Below are 14554 nucleotides of genomic sequence, written 5' to 3'. Positions count from 1 at the left end.
TTTCTTAATACTGATGAAAAAGTGGCAGATTATTTAACTTATAACAAGACTTTTTCCAATACTGTAAGCTGATTTTTTTGGTGCCAGTGAAACTAAAACTTTTTCATCAATACTAAAAAAGGCTCAATTTCTTGCTAAAAAGTTTCTCATAAGTTAGTTTCGACTTATTTCTAGTGAGCTGCGATGTTTGTACTAGGAACTAGACGAAACGTACTTGGTAAGATTTTGTGTTTTTGCAGTGTAGCTAAGATTTATTTTCTTATTGTCATGTTCAAAGTTTCTCAGGCATTTTTCCTTCAATGTCCGTAAAGGGACATTGAAGGAAAAAGTAGCAAAATAAACTTTCAGAAGCTGCTTATCCATTACAAATACTCTTAAAAAATATTCTTCAAGTGTAAAAAAACCCCAAAATATTTTCGCAATTGTGGTCTTTCCATTAAATAAGAATTGTATTTAAATTCACATATGAATAAGTTTGTTCACAAGTCAATAAAACATCATCCTCCCACTACTTCCTGTTGTCTTCTTCGTGGTTTGCATCAGTGGCAACATCCGTTTGTTGATAATGTGACTGGTGTGATGTGAAAAGAGTGTTTCCATTGCAGTTTTTCAAAATAAACCAATTTTGATATGCCAAAAAAAAAAAAAAAAAAAAAAAAAAAATCATCTTAGCATTTTTTTCTAACCAAATTTACTTTAAAATGTCAAATTGCGCAATTTTATACTCAATGCTAGATACTCTAGAAAGTTTACTTTTTACATTTTTAGGGTAAAATTTTTAAACCTGGCTGTGGATTAGGCATGCATGACGAAAAGAAAGACACACAGTCATAAAAGTCTAAGAAAGATGTAAATCTTTCCATCCGATGGCCGTTTTATCAGCACCTCTGAGCAGAAGAGCCTCTGAACGGATCGACGGCCGACATCGATCAGCTGTTTGATAGAAAATGATGAGGCCTGATTTATCTGATGCACGTCTGACCGCAGTGAGGCGCGTCGCCCTTTAGTCTTTACTGGACCCCTGCTGGGAAGTCAAACCTGTCTGCACAGATCCGTGTTTCCTCCAGGTGTGTTTACAAGATTGCGATATAAGCGTTGCATCAGAAAGGTTAAACGTCACGTCATGGTGAGGAGATCCCAGCGCTCTCCAGAGAGACGTGATGTTAGGCATTTATACCCCATAATGTGTTTTATTTGGCACAACAAAGGAGGAAACTTGAAACAGGAAATTTAATCGTAAACTTTCAGATTTTTCTACCAGACATGTGGAAACATTTCTGTACCAAATGTCAGATTTCAGCTGGAGAGTCGCTGGAGGTTTCAGCTGCTGAGTGTTGATGGATAGCATTTGTTCATGAAGCAGACCGAGTTATTAGAATATCCAAGCCGAGCCGGTGCTGTTCTGTTCCAGCGCGTTCCAGAGAGGAAAGTGCTCAACAAAAGCCTGAGTCACGGCTAGATTTATGCACCAAACACTCATTTCAGCGCAGGGGGAAATTATCTGCATGCTCTGTATGTGGCTGTTGGTTAGTTTTTATGTGTTTGCATGCGGAGAAACGTTGGCTGTGAAGGAGAGCGATGTGTTGCTGCAGAATGCTGATGATGGTGGTTAGAGAGCCTCGTGAACAGCTGTCTGAAAAGGTAAAAACGATGCCATATTTGTGCAGCTCGTCACAGACTGCGGCCTCTAATTATCTCTATAAACGCAACCGAAACATTGTCTGTAACCTCATGACACGATTCATAATTCACGCTCCATTTAAGCTGCGCCGTTCCAACTCATTTACCAGCAGACGGGACCGGCATGATGATGATAATAAGCTGATTGATTGGATTATTTTCAGAACGGAGATTGTTTGGCTCAGGCAGACAGTAAATAAGAAGTTAATTATGAGAATATCTGAGACTTTTCTTATTTAAAAGAAACACAGGTTACAAATTATCCGCTGGATACTGTCATGTTTTCTTTAAAAGTTCAAAGGTTGAACATTTTTTTACTTTTCATTTCAAAGGATTTTCTTAGACTAATCAAAAATTTAGATTTTTTAAACTCAGAAAGTTTAGTGTTTTTTCTAGAAAAATTCTGATTTCTCAAAATTTCAGATTAATTTTTTTCTTGCAAATTTTGACATTTCAAACTTTTTTCCTAGACATTTTCTGAGATTAAGCCCAAAGCCTGAGTTTTTTGGACATATTTTTAGCTGATTTTTGTTTTTTCAAAGTCATAAATTTCCAAGTTGTTTTTCTAAAAAAAATTCTGATATTAATCTGAACATTTCTAAAGTTTTTTATTAAAAAAATAGACTTTTCAAGTTGATAAATTTCAGTGTTTTTTGCTGAACATTTCTAAGATTAATCTTAAAGTTCCTGAGTTTTGTCTAGCAGATGTTTAACTTTACAAACTTGTCGACTTTAAAGTGTTTTCCAGAAAATTTCTGATATCAATCAGAAACTTTGTGAGATTTTTTTCTAGCATAATTTTGGCTTTTAAAATTCATAAATTTCCAAGTCTTTCTAGAAAATTTAATTGTTCTGAATTTAAAGAACAATTCTAGAAACTTTTTGATTTTACAAACTCATTAACTTCTAAGTTTTTTTTTGGTAGAACATTTCTGGTATTAATATAAAAAATTCTGAGTTTCTTTTTTTCATCTCAAATATTTGACTTTTCAAACTGATGAATTTTCATGTTTTTTTTTTTTTCATTCATAAATTTCTGAACCAAATGAACCAAAATTTTTTTATGTTAATCTAAAATTTTTTCTTTCAAATTTTGACTTTTTGTACTCATAAGATTCCAAGTTTTTCTACAAAATTTCTGAGATAAAACTTTTTGAGGAAAGGTTTTTGTTTCGATGTTCAGTGGCCCCAATGGAGGGACTGTGAAATGTTTGTGACATAATTTCATTTTTTTGTGACTTTTTGCCACTCTTCTCTATTAAGTGCAGTTTTTGGACATTTTCACTGAAATGTGAGTTGCTGCAGCCTGTGAGAGATGAAAGGATGGCCAAGTTTTCCAGCATCATTCAGGATGACGGATGAAAGGAAACTTCCAATATTTTCTTGGTGACAGAATGAAATCTGTAAAAGTTGTTTCTGAGAAAACGTAGGAACCAAACACCATTTAATCAAAAACAGCAGTACATAGATTTGTTTTTAAGATGGAGTATTTGACTCTCCTGTCATGAAGTGGTGGTGAATGGTGGTGAGGGAAAACGCAGCAGGATCAGGATGAGAGGAGAAATGATGGTTTTAATGATGACAATGATGTACAAACAAATCCGAGACAGAGGCTCAGCACTGGCAGCAACAGGACACACGAAGGACCAACGACAGAATGACGCGACGAGGAACAAAGGACACAGGTGGAGTTAAATTCACAGAACGAGATATGTGATTACCTCAAGGGGAGACGGGACAACACAGAGACTCAGAGACACAGGAAACTCAAAATAAATACACAGATCAACACAGAAAAACCCAAATCCTCACATCTCCCACTTCAAAAGCAGCTGAAGGTAGTTTTAAAAACATTTCTGTTTCTGTCAGATATTCGGTTTTTAAACTAATGTGATTTTATATCTCTATGTTGAGACATATTACGTTCAGATTCAACGTCAATGATTTAAAAACTCAATTCAAAAGTTCAATGTTCAGAGGTTTAAGAACATTGACAAAAACTGATTTTAAGCTCTTGTGCCGTTTTTAGAAGCAGTAGGAAACCAAATGGAAGCACAAAAAATGTGAATTTTGCATAACATTTCCCCCTTGAAGTCAAATTTTTCTTTCTCATCTAGAGTTTCAGGGATTTCTGAGCCGCCATTTCAACCACAACTCCTGATTTTAAAGTCCGGTAAAAAACATTTTGATCCCTGTTGGTGTTTTTATCTAAACTTGTAGCGTCGATGAGAAAAGCCTTGAACGTTTCTGCTGCCTGTGAGGTTTGCAGGAAAGGCGTGAGGTAATCATCTATTCCAGTCTGCAATCTGATGTTATTCAGTGTTCAGCAGTGTGTTCGTGCACGGCACACAGTCACAGTGTTCTGCAGAGAAGTGACATTCCACCCCATTTAAAAAACACCAGATGCCTGTCAGCCTTTTCTTGCCATCCTCCCTCTCTGATCTGCAGGCTCACTTGTGAAATATGCATTTATTAAAGCGCAGTGAAGTCTGCTGACTCCTCTACTGATGACATTATTATGACTCGGTGAGCAGCGATTGAAGCAGCTGATTCAACTGTGTACCAGTGAGATGTTTCAGAGAATCGGCTCATCTTCACACCGAGGTTCCTTCCTCACAGTTCAGTTCCTTTAAATGCACGGCAACGTTTGTTTTCTCAATCAATCAATCAATCAAACTTTATTTGTATAGCACATTTCAGCAGCAAGGCATTTCAAAGTGCTTTACATCAAATCAAACACAAAAACACAATGCAACATAGAATCAACAATCAAAACACAACATCAAGTCAGATTCCGTCAATAAATTTGCAATTGATTACGTTTCGAATACAACTCTAAACAAGTGGGTTTTTAGTTGAGATTTAAAGGAAGTCAGTGTTTCAGCTGTTTTACAGTTTTCTGGAAGTTTGTTCCAGATTTTTGGTGCATAGATGCTAAATGCTGCTTCTCCTCGTTTGGTTCTGGTTCTGGGGACGCAGAGCAGAATCAGAACCAGAAGACCTGAGAGGTCTGGAAGGTTGATACAACAGCAGCAAATCTTTAATGTATTGTGGTGAAAAACCATTCAGTGATTTATAAACTAGCAACAGTATTTTAAAGTCTATTCTTTGAGCGACAGGGAGCCAGTGGAGAGACTTTAAAACTGGTGTTATGTGCTCTATCTTCCTGGTTTTAGTGAGAACACGAGCATCAGCATTCTGGATCAGCTGCCGCTGTTTGATTGATTTGTTGCACAGACCTGTGAAGACGCCGTTAGAATAATCAATACGACTGAAGATAAACGCATGGATGAGTTTCTCTAGATCTGGCTGAGACATTAGTCCTTTAATCCTGGAAATGTTCTTCAGGTGATAGAAGGCCGTCTTTGTGACTGTCTTTACATGGCTATGAATGTCCTGGTCAGAGTCCATTACTACTCCCAGGTTTCTGGCCTGATCGCTGGTTTTTAGTTGTAATAACTGAAGCTGTGCACTGACTCTAGATCGTTCCTCTTTAGGTCCAAAAATAATAACTTCAGTTTTGATTTTGTTCAGCTGGAGGAAGTTTTGGCACATCCACACATTTATCTGTTCTAAGCATCTGTTCAGTGATTGGATGGGTTCTGAGTCTCCTGGTGACGTCGTAATGTAGAGCTGTGTGTCATCTGCATAGTTATGGTAGCTAATATTATTTCCTGTTATAACCTGAGCTAGTGGGAGCATATAGATATTGAATAAGAGGGGTCCTAGGATTGTACCTTGGGGTACCCCACATGTGACCTTTGACCTCTTTGATGTGAAGTTTCCAATTGAAACAAAGAAAGACTGACTCAAGAAAACCATCTAGAAAACGTGCATGCGGGAAAACGGGGATTGAACTCGTTATCTTGAGAAAACAGGAAATTAACTCATCATCTCAAGAAAATGCTAAATTCTCGAGGAAACGTGAAGGTTACTTATCTTATAAAAAAGATGTTTATATGCGGAAAATGGGAAATTAATTCAAGAAATTAAGTTATCTCAAGAAAACTATCGGGAAAAAGAATATGTGGAAAACTGAAAATTTACTCATTGTCTCAAGAAAACAGTCAGGAAATCTCATCTCAAGAAAATGTTAAATTTACTCGCTGTTGCTAAAAGAACATCTGGGAAAAAATATATGTGGAAAACGGGACATTAACTCAAGAAACTCTGAAATAAATTTGTCGCTAAAAATAACCATCTAGGAAAAGTATATTTGGAAAACAGGAAATTATTTTATCTCGAGAAAACAATCACAAAATTAACTCGTTATCTTGAGAAACCTGGAAATGAACTCGTCACGAGAAAAATGTGAAAGTAACAACTGAAGGCAACATAATTACTATATGCCTGGGAAATATTTCAGCACCGGCCCTTTAAGGAATATCAGCTTATTGGACTCTAAGATGGCGGCAGCACGTTGGAGTCGCTCTGTTACCTTCATCCACATTTTCCTTTCTGAGTTTTTCATTCCTTTGTGGAGTAAAAATAGTTTCTTCTTGGGGGGGAGCAGCCGTTTCCTCTGGTTTTAGATTTGCACCTTTTAAGCTTTAATCATTTGTTGTGATGTGTAACCATAGCAACAAGGTGTTACTCAGTGGGGAGTGGCTGATTAACGCAGGGAAAGCTGAAATCTTTATTTAATTTGCCTCTGGGATCAATAAAAAAATTTTGTAATTTGACAACATTTAAGGTTTAGAAAATGTGGTTAATTTATCTGAGGTCACGTTTTTTTTGTGTGTTTCATGAAACATACAATAATTTTCATATTTGCACAGTTTGATACTATACAGGTGAGTAAATAACTCCAACATTATCAACACAGTTAGGTTCATTTCTTTACTATTCCTGGTGGAAATCATGTATATTTTACTCTCTAGATGCTTTTAGAGAAAGAAAATCCAGTTTTTTCTGAAGGTCGGATGTTTATCTCAGGCTGTAACAGACTGGATGCCCAGAGAAAAAACCCCTCCTCTATCTGTTCATTGTAGCGTTGGATGATTAGGTACCTGAAAGGTAAGAAAATGTTCTGTAAATGTGACTCAATGGGTGGAACAGGAAAAGCAGCTCAGCGAGGGCCAACTGTGAAATCCTGAGCAGAGGAGACGGCGGCTATGGAAGCAGGTGTAGATAATAAATCAATGGCTGGAATTGATTTTGTTAACTTGAGGCAGTGGTGCAAGACCAATTGCATAACAGCGCGCCGAGGAGGCTGGGTCAGACAGGATGGAGAGGGAGCAGAGAGGGAGCAAAGGGCGAGAGGAGAGGAGCAGAAGAGAAATCCCAAAATGCAGAGCACAAAATATGAAATTCATAAATAAATAAATTTAAAAAACACTTTTCCCCCCTGCAACCTTGAAGCAGGAAGATGAGGGTTGCTGTCTGATTGTGAGTGGATTTGTTGTTTGTCTTGGCAGAGATCCGGGAAGCGTTTAAGGTGCTGGATCGTGATGGGAACGGGTTCATTTCCAAGCAGGAGCTGGGAATGGCCATGCGGTCTCTGGGGTACATGCCCAGTGAGGTGGAGCTGGCCATCATCATGCAGAGACTCGACATGGACGGTGAGTCACGGCCGCACTCGGCTGCAGAAACGTGTTCCCTCTGCATCCAACGGAAAACAGCTCATTGTTGTACAAACAGTCACAAAAAAACACCAAATCCTACCAAGGACAGCTTTTAATGCAAATGTCTTAGTGCACTTGAAGTAAAATAACAGTAACTTAGAAGCAACTTTAGCTTGTTCTCATGTATGTAAAAATTTTAATGTTTTAAGTCGATAATTATTTAATATTGATGAAAAAAAATACTTGTTCCATTGACAGATTATTTCATTTGTTGTAAGTGAAATAATTTGCCAATGGAACTTACTAGAACTTGGTTGCTAGGTAACAGCCTGAGCTAGGCTGGGGTTGCTAGGTAACGGGACAGTGGAATATTCTACCAGAGGAACTACAACTTTGTAATCAATATTTCAGACTTATCTACTTCAAATAAGCTCCTATTTCTTGATGAAAAGTTATGTGCGACTTAGTTTTGTCTTAATTTCAAGTTCTCTAAGATATTTTAACTAAAAAGTAGATCAAAATTACTTGGCATGAATTGGTGTTTTCACACTCAAAGCATAATTTTTTTGTGAATATCTTAAAAACTTAAACATAAATGTAGAAATATATAATTTACTGGCTTTAATGTTGTGCCTGTTTTACTACTACAGAAATTTCTAATGTTACCACGTTTCAAAACAGTTTCCTATGTTTCCTATGTTTGGGTTTTGAAACAGTACCAGTTTCAAAACCCAAAGCATTTTTTGTTCAAATTTAAAAAATCTGAATCCAATTATTTTCTGCACAACCAGCTCACCTTTGACCTTGTAATCAAAACACATGAAGAAACTTTTCTGAAAATATTATTTGCATCAAGCAAAGTCTGAGAGAAACACCAGTTAGAATAAAAGTTCCTGACAGCTTATAGAGGATATTCAGAGCACTGCAAAAACACAAAATACAACAAAGTATTTTGATTAGTTTCTAGTGTAAATATCTCAGTACACTTGAAATAAAACAAACTAACTTACAAGTAACTTTTTAGCAACATATCAGGAGCTTGTTTTAAGTAAATAATTTCTTCGTATTGATGCCAATCTCCCATTGACAAGTTATTTTTTTCCCAACTTTTTCATCAATATTAAGGAAATATTAACTTAAAACAAACTCCTGTATGTTGCTGACAAATTACTTATGTTAGTTTTGTGTTATTTAAAGTGTACTAACATATTTGCAATAGAAATTAGACCAAAATTACTTGGTAAGATTTGGTGTTTTTACAGTGTGGTATAGACATTCTTTTTTATTCCTGACAACCTTTTTACCTTCTGAACCGTGTACCGGTACTTTCTTCCAGACATTATTGTACTGCATTATTTATCACTTCAATAAGGAGCTGCCGTACATTGTTTTAAATCCATGAAGCCAATTTTAAGCTGCAGCCCTGATTCATCACCAGAGTTTGGAAAAAGTTTTTAAATTTAAGTCTGGGCGTTTCCATGATAATTAGTAGGAAGAGAGACGGCATTAAAGAGAGGGATGGCATTAGCAGACGGCTGGGATTGGATTTTGGTGATTAGATTTTGGCCAGATGAGATGTAGTGAACATTTCATCATCACCAACCTGCTGATTTTCAGCCTTGCAGCAAACTTCAGCTAATCACAAAATCGACGGCTATCTGTTCTGCTAACTCACATTAGCTCTGAGAAACTATGTCTGCTTTTTGTTTCCTCTCATTTGATTTTCCTCCAGTTTAGCTCTCAGTTTCTGCTGTCTTTCAAGTGAACTTGAGTGTCTTTGCTCATGCGTGCACAAATTCACTTCTGTAATAATTCATTTGTTCAGTTTCCAGCTGCTGAGTTGTAAAAAATGTAAGGGAGAGAAGACATGAAAAGCAGGTGGCTTTGACTGTGACGGACACAGAAAGTGAATCAGTGACTTTGTGCCGAATGTTGAGCTGCCAAACTGTCCCTGCAAAATGAGATCCAGCATCCATGATGTGTTTGGTGGAAAAAAGGTTCACGTTTGCTCCACAGCATCAGGCTGCGCTGTAAAGAGAACACAGTCTACGTTTAGTAGCTTTCATGCAAGGTCATAACAAACATTACTGTTTAAGTTTCCAAAATTAGTACAAAACACACTCCATGTAATTTTATTACAATGTTAACTTGTGAATTTATATGTATTTCTACCATTTTCAAACACACTGACTGGTTAGCATTGGCAGCTTACAGATAAATGCACAAAGTTTACGCAGATTAGACCAAAACAAACAAACTCTGATACAAAAACTTGACAGAATATTAAAATTTTTCATGTTTTTAATTTGTAGCTTCAATATTTTTCCTTTTTAGTTAAAATTCTGTTGTTCTTAGTGAATATTAATGAATAGTTAGCTGAAGTGGCTGAATCTGCATGCAGTGTGGGTACTGGAGCATGCACACGGCTAAGCAGAGAGCTATTTTAGTCATTTCTGTATTATTCATATTAAACAAGCTCACACACTAATGCCGTACACTGATGGTGTGAGTAGTGCAATCATATCAGAAAGATTTAACCCATGTGGCAGATTCATATTCAGATCCAAATTTTATCTATAAATGCAATAAAGACAAAACCCAAAACATTAAGACCAGTTAAAAATGGTAGAAATTCACATTTTTGCACTGCTGGAACTTCAGAAGTTTCTAAGCAAAGCTTCAAAATCCCCCCAAAAAGCAAAAATACCAAATGAGCTGCTCATAAAATGATTCTGACTGCAAAAATACACAATCTTACCAAGTAATTTTGTTCTAGTTTTTACTGCAAATATCTTAATGTGCTTGATAAAAGAAAACTAACTTACTTTTCAGCAGGATAATGGAGCTTGTTTTAAATCAACAATTTCTTAATATTGAAGAAAAAGTTCTAGTTTCATTGGCAGATTATTTAACTTTTAGCAAGACATTTTCCTATTTTATAAGTGATAATCTTTCATTGGAACAAAAACTTTTTCATCAGCATAATGGAATCATTTACATAAAACAAGTTTCTAAATCTTGTTTAAAATTCACTTGTAAGTTTGTTTTGTTTTTTTCAAGTGAACTAAGATATTTGAACTAGACGCCAGACCAAAAATACTTAGTAAGATTTTGTGTTTTTGCAGTGTGCACTTTCAAATTGTACTTATTTTTGGTCATTTTTAATCAGTCAATCAGTCTGCATAGCATAGCAGTTCATAAAAACACAAAAATAAAAAGCAGCAAAAACAACATAAAGTCAACAGTTGAGAAACCAAATGTTATATGTTAATGTCAATTATGTTGGTCAGTGTTCCATGTATTATTAATCAGAAGCAATTCTAAACAGGTGTGTGATTTAAATGAACTCTGTGTTTCGGCTGTTTCGCGGTTTTCTGGAAGTTTGTTCCAGATTTTTGTTGCGTAGAAGCTGAATGCTGCTTCTCCTTTCAACCTTTCAATTCACAGGAAAAGAAAACAACATAATACTGAAAGAACAAAACTGGTTCATAAATAAACGAGCCCCACTGGTCCTCTTTCAGGTGACGGACAGGTTGATTTTGAGGAGTTCATGACGATTCTCGGCCCCAAGCTGCTGTCGTCTGAAACGAGAGAAGGCTTTCTGGGCAGCACGATAGACACCATCTTCTGGCAGGTAAACCTGGATCCTTTTCAGCTGCTGCTGTGGCTTTTATTGGAATTTAACCCAACTGTTCACCTGATGGCGAACAGCCGGATGCTGACACGTCAGATCTGAAACGTTAGAAAAAATGGAACTGAAGACGATGAACGTTAAGGCTGTCGGATGTAAATTCAGGATTAGAGGAGAAAAAATTTGTAAAACTGACTTTGATAAAATAGAATTAGTCCAATAAAAAAAGAAGTGTGTGTGTGTGTGTGTGTGTGTGTGTGTGTATGCGCGCATGCTTGTTTCCAATACCTTGTGGGATTCTCTTTCCTGACACATAATATATTGTGGGGACCACTGCTCCTTGTGGGGACTGAAGCCTCGTTTTGGGTCAAGGGTCAGATTTAGGATTAAGGTGTGAAATGAGTTTTGGTTAGGGTTAGGTATGTAAGGATTAGGGTTAGGATAAGGTTAAGGGTAAGGTTTAGGCTGTAGAAATGAATGGAAGTCAATGAAAAGTCCCCACAAAGATAGCTGCTCAAACGTGTGTGTGTGTGTGTGTGTGCGTGTGTGCGTGTGTGTGTGTTGGATGCTGACACACACACACTCGGAAAGGGCAGGATATCCGGCACCTGTAAAGCTTTTACCAAAATCTTCATCTTGACCAGCGTTACCTCCGGGTCACGACCTTGTGGTTTGCACTGTAAAACTACAGGCTGGGTGAACGTACTGCCAACAACATTGACTTATTAAAATACAGTGCTGGCTTCCACATTTTGTTTTCTGTAATTAAAGTTTGCCCTGGAGCGATGGGCCTCCTCTGGATTGTAAAGGAAGCGTAGAGAGGAGGGAATAAACGCCAACTCTTGATTTATGATGACTGCAAGTCGACGTAGCTCATAAATGATGTGGTGAAGATTCAGTTTGTTTGTTTTTTATAGTCTGTGATATTTTGGGAATGTGAATGTAAAGAGCTCGGTCATTGCTTTAGAAGGTCTTGTTTGAAGTGAAAGTTAAATGTTGAAAGATTTTTGTTTCTAGAGTTGCGTCGCTCACGGTGGCAGCATGTTGGATTCCTTGTTTTCTAGACTTTTGTTGTTATGATGAACAATTATTTCATCTGGTTTTCGATTCTGTGCAGCTGGAAGAATTAACTTTTTTTTACTTTCAGACAATTGCTATGAATCATTACTGTAGCAACATGTTATTATATAATAGGGAACAGCTGATTAGTATCTTAAAAGCTCAAATAGCACCTGAACTTTGACCCCCAAATCTCAGACAAAAAGGTGAAAATGTGACTTCTTGGATACATAGCAGAGAGAGAAGGAAGTTCATAGCGTTTTTCCCATCAGTCATAATGGACAAGGATCTACCTGCCCCTACTCTAACATTAATCGTAATGGGCAATTTTCCTTTAAGACCCAGTTTAAGCAGTAAACTCAGGTGAAACAGAAACAAATTCAAATTCAGTTCAGAAAAACTTTATTAATCCCAAAGGGAAATTAAATAAATCTGTAAACTGAAAATCTGCAACCCCCATTTCTTAATATTTTTTTTTCATTTCAAGTGAAACAAATCAGAGATTTGATTAAAAAAAATCATTTTAACAGCTGGAAAAATTAAGACATTGTTAAAAATAATGTTAAAATCCAGAACAATACCAAATAAAATGTTAGTAAATCACATGGTAATTCAAATTTTTGAACTAATTTCTCTATATTTCTTATGTCTTACTTGCTAAAAGGACTTGGATGTAAAATATGCTGGTGCTCACATAACAATACATACTACTGTGAAGAGACTAAATTATGATTTCAAACATGGCAAACTTGAGTAAAATAAATATTTCATTTAATCCAAGTGTTACAAACCCAGCAGGGTTGGCTGCACATTCCCAACTCAGAGATTTTGAGCCAAGGATGTCATTTAATTTTTCACATTTAACAGATTTAAGGTTTTGCATTTTTAGGTTAAGATTATTTTGAACTGCAGTGACCTCAGGCTTCATAAAGCAGAACTAAGGTTTCTGGAAGTAGCTTTAGTAGTCGATAAGTTTTTGGGAATGAAAACTTTTATAAAGAGGAACTCTGTGTAACCCTTTGGAGAATCACCCGTTATCAACGGTTTTCAGGATGCCACATCTGTCTTTTTCTGGTGTTTTGCTGAGATTTGTCTGGATAGAGGCCGAGGACTGGGATATTTAAAGTGTTGCATAAACAAGCAGAGTGTTTCTGAACCTCAGATCAAGACCCGCTTTCATTGGCTTTAACCTTGGAGGACAGAAACTCGCATCTTGTCCTGGCTGGGAGATTTTCTCATCCCAATGAAATCAGTCAAAGTGTCACATCCTCACCAGCTGGGGTGACGGGATAGTGAATCACTGGTGTCACACACACACACACACACACACACACACACGCGCACACACACACACACACACACAGACACACGCCCACCCACGCACAAACACACACACATGCGCACACCTTCCTACTCACTCGGATCAGCTCTGAAAGACTTGGGGATTGTATCTAATCATCCCCTTAGATAATTACGTCTCTGTAATTGAGAAGCTGTAAACGTTTCTCTGTTCTTTGTTTTGCTAATAGTCAGTTGGGTAATTAGCAAAGTGTTTACTGAATTTTGAGGAGTAAACAGATGGAGTCTCCTGACTATTTGTTTAGATTCACAATAAACAATGCATACAAAGCTGCTTGTTGTTTGGTTTCTTTAACCATTAAGAATATATAATCTTGTAGGTTTGACTGCCACTAATTGTGTCTGATTTGTTTTTTGTGTGTTTTGACACCTGACAGTTTGTTCGACTTGCATTTGTTAAATTTTCATCTGCTTTGGTTCTCTTTCACGCTGCATTGTGTCAAACAAAACAAGCTTTTGAAAAACCTATTCCCCTCCTCACCTGTGGGGGCGCTACTCAAGCAAACAACGCAAAAACCTCAGAGGAAGGAACGGAGCGCAACTTCCTCCTTCATGAAATGTAAATAAAAACAGAGTTTAACACAACTTACTGCTATAAGTTTAATTTTAACAAACACAAATTTAGGTTCAAAATTGCGTCTCAACTGTTTTACAGTGCAGTGGCATGCCTCCTCATTCTGCATGTCAGTAACATCATCAGCTTGATGCAAACTTTCAATGGATGAAATATTTCAAACTGAGTAGAAAAAAAAGCATCTCAAAATGTGAGTAAATAGTTACTGATGTTGTAATTATCACAATATTTGGTAATAATGATGAACTAAAGTGTCTTTCTGTCCCATTTTATAAAAGTGTTTATGATGGATGCAACTGTGGAGTTGGAAATGTAAAGTATATTTCACAAAGTAGAACAAACCGAACCAATCACTGCAGGAAGTGTTTTAGAGTGAATGGTTTCCTTTATGTTTGTTAAACTGTAGCTCTGCTGGTCATCTGATTTCCTGTAACTTCCTGACAGAACAGCTGGAAGTAGCTTATTTTAGAGCTTCGCTCTGTAATCATTCTGGGAGCTCAACTCCCACCATCTATATGAAAAAAAAAACAACAACATTGACTATTAAAGTCTCTCTATTTTATGAGATCCAGTTGGCCTTTCTCTTTGTCTCCCAACAGAATGTAGCTCAAATGTAAAACCTTTTACTTTTAGTCCTGCTCTTTAAGTCAAATAAATGTAGCCAGTATTATATTTTTAACCTCAATG

The 14554-nt window shown here is 36.8% G+C and overlaps 1 protein-coding gene across 1 annotated transcript in view; it reads left to right on the top strand.

Annotated features, from left to right (window-relative positions):
* caln1 (calneuron 1) overlaps positions 1 to 14554 on the top strand; it is a 63230-nt gene that overhangs the window by 20305 nt on the left and 28371 nt on the right. The window contains exons 3-4 of the mRNA XM_044120128.1: positions 7098 to 7241; positions 10766 to 10878. Of these exons, the coding sequence (XP_043976063.1) occupies positions 7098 to 7241; positions 10766 to 10878 (257 nt within the window). The remainder of the gene's footprint in view (positions 1 to 7097; positions 7242 to 10765; positions 10879 to 14554) is intronic.

This window comes from Gambusia affinis, linkage group LG06 (genome assembly GCF_019740435.1).
Source record: "Gambusia affinis linkage group LG06, SWU_Gaff_1.0, whole genome shotgun sequence".
Taxonomy (NCBI): Eukaryota; Metazoa; Chordata; class Actinopteri; order Cyprinodontiformes; family Poeciliidae; genus Gambusia; species Gambusia affinis.
Note: the sequence above shows the minus strand (reverse complement) of the source record. Positions and strands in the feature narration are given on the sequence as shown.